The sequence below is a fragment of the Xiphophorus hellerii genome, chromosome 14 (assembly GCF_003331165.1).
Source record: "Xiphophorus hellerii strain 12219 chromosome 14, Xiphophorus_hellerii-4.1, whole genome shotgun sequence".
In the NCBI taxonomy this organism is placed as follows: Eukaryota; Metazoa; Chordata; class Actinopteri; order Cyprinodontiformes; family Poeciliidae; genus Xiphophorus; species Xiphophorus hellerii.
Window position 1 is genome coordinate 10,100,914 of NC_045685.1, and position 6,000 is coordinate 10,106,913.

A 6,000-nucleotide genomic window follows, 5' to 3' on the forward strand; every position below is an offset into this window, starting at 1 on the left:
CAGGAAAAGGTGAGTCTCAAATTCTAGGTGAACTAAGTGAATATTTTAATATTTCTTACATGAAGGATTCAGAATTAGAAGTTTGATCTTCACAGATGCTGGAGCTGAAGCTGACAGCACTGGCTGAAAGAAAAATGCACAAAGTCTAAATGCAGGGAAGATACTGTAGATGGATCAGGAAAAAATACACATCTGTCATAATTAGTAAACACTTCTTTAAGGCTGCAACTAAAGTTATCTTAGTAATTGATTATTTCTTTGATTAATCTCATAATCAGATAAATAATTGTCACATTCTGCATATTTTTCGTTTAACAGCTTAAGATTTTTTTAAACAATATTAGAAAAATCATTAAGTGATGAAAATAAGCCAAAAATTCAACTCCTTTTTTAAAAAAGAAAAACATTTAATTGCCTTAAATGCGATAGAGCAGCATTTCTTTAATGTACTCTGGATCATTTGTAGCAAGGATTCATCTGGAGCTAAAAAAATACTGACGTCAACATCTCAGCCCATTCTGCTTGATTTAGCATCAGTACGGTGCAGGATTAATCTTTGTTCTCTTTTTCTACTAATCAATTAATAATTGGATAGGAAAAGTGCTTAATAGGATTATTTTATTTTAAGAATTCATGCATGGTGAAACTACTTGAGGACTTCTGAGAAGAACATATTTGCAGACAAAGAAGGTTTTTCATCTGAAATGGAAAATATAATTTGTACAGTTTTTACTGAATATCTGCTCTGAGTTTGTTGTCCTGTCAGCAAATTGCCTTTTTTGAGACTGTATGCTCCAGTTAATGATTACTAAATTAGCTGACTAGTCATCACGATTAATCCGGTTAATTGTTTCAGCCCTACACTTCTTATTCACCAATTAAATTACGTAACGTAATTACGGTCATTTAGGTTCACATTTAAACCTTTCGTCTCGTTGCCTTCAGTTCCCACCATCTTCCTGGGAAAGAAGCCCAAGGAGAAGGACATGGACTCCAAGAGCCAGATGATCGAGGGCATCAGCCGCCTCATCTGCTCCGCGAAGCAGCAGCAGACCATCTTGAAAGGTGACCCGACCGCGCCGCGTTTGCCGTCGCTTATCTGCGTCTGCATTTCACTCACTCCCCGCCGCTTTTGCCTCCAGTGTCCATAGATGGCGTCGAGTGGAACGACGTCAAGTTCTTCCAGCTGGCCGCGCAGTGGCCCACTCACGTCAAGTACCTACCGGTCGGACTTTTCGGCTACAGCAAGCCCCCGTCGTAGGACCGAGCTTCAACTCCTCCACCTCGCCGGACTTTCTTCTCCCCTCACCCCATTTTTTTTTTTGCACAAAAGACCTGCAGAGAAGACGGGGAGCAAGCAGCCGGACCATTTTTCTTTCTTCAATTCCACCAAAAAGAAAAGAAAAAAAAAAAGTCACATTCGTCTTATTTCTCTATGGAGGAGGAGGAGGAGGGTGCTGGAGTGCAACGCTGTTACAAGTCACTTTAATGCTCTTTTTTTTATGTGTGTGTGTGCGGATTAGGTGCGCATGCACACGTGAATGTACATAATGTTTGTGTGTGTGTGTGTGTGTGTGTGTATGCGTGAGTTTACAAGGATATCACAGCACAAGTTTATTAGCTAGCCGCCATTTATGTTTCCGTTTTAAGGAATGCAGCAGCATGTAAAAAAAACAAAAAACAAAAACAACCCACTTTAAGCCCTAAACTCTCTCATCACACCACCTGATCGACACACAACCTGCGTGCCAGAAACGTTCACTTCCGCTTCAGTTTGCATGGGCAGTCAAACCACGAAGGCTCCATCGCTCAAAAGGCATGAAAAAGTCATTTCTACACAAAAATTTATCAACTAATGTACTTCTTTTTTTTTTTCCATTTCAAGGGCTTCCATTTAGCAGTTTTTTTTCCTGCAAAACAAAAAACTATTTAGATGTTCAAATGCCAAAAAAAAAAGAAAGAAAAAAAAACTACATAGATACAAGGGGGACGTGTCTTTTATTTTAAAGTAGTGCTCTTGTGAAAACCAGTAAAACCTTCCCTCCTATTAACACCGTATCGTGACGCGTAGTGGTAAATCTGACGTGCCGTTTTTCTTTATCTTCAATCGCTATGCACTCCTGAACACACACGGACCATTTGAATGACTTCAGCTGGCGGTAAAGCATAATAACCTGACGAAATATGCAGCAGGTACAACTGCTAAGAACAAAATGCATGCTTCGACAGCATCGACGGGAATATGTGGAGAAAAAAAAAAAAAAAAAGTGTGCTTTTATTTATTTTTTTACCGTATCCGTTTCTAGATAGAAGCACAAATGTCAGCTTGATTTAGTATGCCACGTTTTTTTTGGCAACAGTAAAAAACAAAATGGACCTGAAGAAAATATCAGTCTGTGCGCATCCACCACTTCCCCTGAGACTTCCTAATGACAACGTATCGGGGGAAATCATTGAGTTATTTCAGTGCAGGTCTGTTTTCTCCAGGACGTCGTGAGGTAATTAGTGACTCGACTGTACAGTAAGAGGTAACAAATGTGTACGTGACGAATAAAACACGACATGGTCAAAAACCTAAAGGTTTCAAAAGATAATAACAGTAATCAAAAAGTGTGATAAACAGTTTTCTATAATGTGCTGGGAGACGTGTAGTGTGTGTGTTTGTGATGTGGTGATTATCGATATCACTGATTATCTGATTAGGGCTGCAGAAGCTGCAGTGGTCATCTTGTTCACGTTGTAGCTGCACACAAGGCAAAATGCTGGGGTTGACCTTTTTTAAAATGAATAAATATAAATCCAGCAAATATAAACTATAGAAATTCTCCAAATATGATTATCTATTCAAATGATTGACTTGTGACATGTTTCGGAAAAACACATCGCCTTGTGTCGTCTACAGCGTGACACTCTCCATCGCCACTGAAGTATTACAGAAAATAGTTTTTTAAAATAGTGTTAACGCTGATCTCTTTATTTAAAATAGTTTATTTGACAATAGAGAGGATTATATTTTTTTCTCTGAGTTGATGTTACAGTGTTACAGTTGTGATGTCGGTAGCGTGCGTCTTTTTTGTTTGTTTGTTTGGCGCCACCTGATGTATGAATCTTCTCAGTTCACAGATCACACTCTGTCTCCTCCTGATCGATTTTTAATAAGTTATTCTTCATATCTGAATGTATCTTCTTTGGTTGCTCTTCACTGAGTTTTAGAAATGAAATATCCCACAGACTATGATTTTGGCAAGCCAGTCTTCCTGAACTTGATTTTTTTTATTTATTTTATTTTATTTTTTTATTTTTTTCATTTTGATTGAGAGTTGCACGTTAGCGGCTCGGTTTTAGTCGTCCATCAGATATTGTTGTACTGTTGATTTGACCTAGATGTTGCTCAAACTGAACCTGAGCTCAAAGTTTTATTCTGAACTTGAAGCTGCAGAAACACTAGGCTCTGATGTGTTGTTTCAAAGGAAAACTACATTAAATTTAAAAAAAATTATAATAATAACCAAGATCTAAAGTTTGCAGCAAATTAATGGAAACAAGTTTTGGATCCTCAAGCTCTGAACTCAAGCAATGTGTGTGTTTTGTTTAATATTATCTTTTTAAATCATTTAAGAAAAAGTTTACGGCTGTACACAGTACCAAACTAACACTTTATTAAACTCTATGCTGTGTACAGGCTTTAAAACTGGGTAACTTTAAAGTACAGCAAAATAACACACCATATGATGTCCTTTAGTGTCATAAACTGCAATATTCAGTTTTCTTGACGCCAACAGATGTTTTGCCCCAAAGACGATTCTGCAGATTTTGTAGGCGGGTTTGCTGAAGGGCTAGGCTAAGGTTAGCATCTGTAATCTGCTTTGACTTGGCTGGTCACATCTTTCAGTGTGAATCCAGTTAATTGTCTACACATAAAACGATACTGAAAAGCTGTTACCCTTCTGCTTTAGAAACCGAGCGCTCTGCCTTGATCGTCACACATTTTAATGAATGGTGTTTCAGCTGCTCTCTACTGAGTTTTCCCTGAAGCCACATCCTTGTAGATGCAACGAGCAGACCGAAAAGAAGCTGCAGCAGCCAGTGCAGTCTCTTCTTCTTCACTGTGAGCATCGTTGTAAAAGATTCAAAGCACCTGAATGTTCATGGTCACAATTTTTAAAAAGTGGCTGAACAAATTGTAGTCGACGGACGGCACACAAACAACCAGCGTAGGGGGTTGAACTTAGTGCGGAGCATTGATCAAAACCACATCAGGACATCTTCATTCTCTACTATATAGATTTTAAAGCTCTACTCATCAAAAAGCTGATATACCCACAATAGTTTTGGCTGTAACGTGTCCTAGAAAGTAATTTAATTCTTCTTATACGAGCTAAAACTAGCTAAACCAAATTAGCCAAATTAACTGGTAGGCTTGAAGTAGCATTCAATTGCATAACCCATCTTCCTTAGTACCTTTATTTACTTTGTCACTCTGTTAGTTTTTAAATTATGCAGATATCTTTTATGTTCACAAAGCAACAGCAAGACAATTGTTAAAAACTAATATTCAGCTTGCTTCTCACTGCCCCAAACTGGTCAGTCAATTCTTGGTAACATGAGAGAATTATTCACCAAAACAGGGAAGCCTAAAACTTGAACACCATTATGCCTTCTAACAACTTTCTCCAATTCTGTTCCTACTTCTTACAAGTCTAGATTAAGCTGTTAAAGATTTAGTAAATCTGAGACATTGGGACAAAATGTGTGCATTTGGAATGAAATTGTCAGTGTTTTTGCATCACCGTTGGAGATTTATGACCTAAAGCCCAGTTGAGAGCAACAATTTGTACTCTTGTCAAAAATGTTTTGTGTTGAGGTCATTGCAACAATTTAGTTTTCTTATTTATTGATCAGTCCTCTGTTTGCACCCCCAGAGGGAGGCCAGAGGTCGATGTAAATTGGAAATATCTCACTGAATACTGCTCAAAAATGAACGTTTTAATTATAATAGTAATATTTTCAGGGTTGTTTTTTTTTGTTTGTTTGTTATATTTTCTTGGATTTGGTCCAAAACAGTGTTTACCATCATTTCAGCGAACGGCAAATTGCCTCATCACCTAATGTTTCCTACAGTCTCCTTGGAGATGCTGGTTGTTCTGTGTGTAAGTCGTCAACTTGTTGCTGCGAGTGATTCCTTTACCTGTACCTCTGTGTTTGTGTCAACCAGTGATTGTCGCCGTGGTTCCTCCGTCTGTGGTTGGAGATTACGAGCCGTTCCGTGTGTCTGTAATCTCTCTTTCTCTCTCTCTCTCTGTGTGATCAGCAGATATGTCTTTTTCACCAGGCCTCCACAGGCTCACCTCCCTGGGAAAAACACACTGTCCCCCGTTCCTTCGCAACTTGTAAATCGCCCATCTGTCCTCAGAGGAACGGGGGAGGAGGTTCGCTTGTTCAAAGCAGTCGATTTCTGCCTGAAGAGGTTTTGCTGAGAGCAGAGCCTCCTGAGCTTGTGGACTTGTGAAGAATATTTTGCACATACCATTTTTCTTCAGCAGCGATTTTTTTTTTTTTTTTTTTTTTGCCTTCTGCCTATAACAGCAGTTATGATAAACCAACTATTATGCTTGTAGATACAAGATAGTACTTGATATATATTTTTGTTTAGTTATGTTTTTGTTCATTCTACATGTTTTGTAGTACTGCTTTTTTTTCCATGATTGCGTCTGTCGGTAGAACAGATGTGGGGTCAACAGTGAAAGTGCTCATTATGTTTGTTTTGTTTTTTTAAATAAAGATATTCCTCGTTTGTAGCTGTGTAATTTTTTATTTTTTTTTTATTCATACTGGAGCAGCAGTTTGGTATTAAGCTATGAAAATATAAAAAGCAAGTTTATCCCTCGTATAGTTTTAGGGTTTCTCAATTTATTTCTAAAACTGTATTAGTTCTTAGAAAAAAATTTACATTTTGAAAATTAAAAAAAAAATAAAAATCTTCAGTATAAAAAAATAAAT

At 37.8% G+C, this 6,000-nt stretch overlaps 1 protein-coding gene across 1 annotated transcript in view; it reads left to right on the top strand.

The window, feature by feature from the left end:
• pacs1 (phosphofurin acidic cluster sorting protein 1) overlaps window positions 1-5,798 on the top strand; it is a 62,097-nt gene extending 56,299 nt beyond the window's left edge. Inside the window, exons 23-24 of the mRNA XM_032582746.1 lie at window positions 946-1,065; window positions 1,143-5,798. Of these exons, the coding sequence (XP_032438637.1) occupies window positions 946-1,065; window positions 1,143-1,261 (239 nt within the window). The 3' untranslated portion in view covers window positions 1,262-5,798. The remainder of the gene's footprint in view (window positions 1-945; window positions 1,066-1,142) is intronic.
• The last annotated feature ends 202 nt before the right edge of the window (window positions 5,799-6,000 follow it).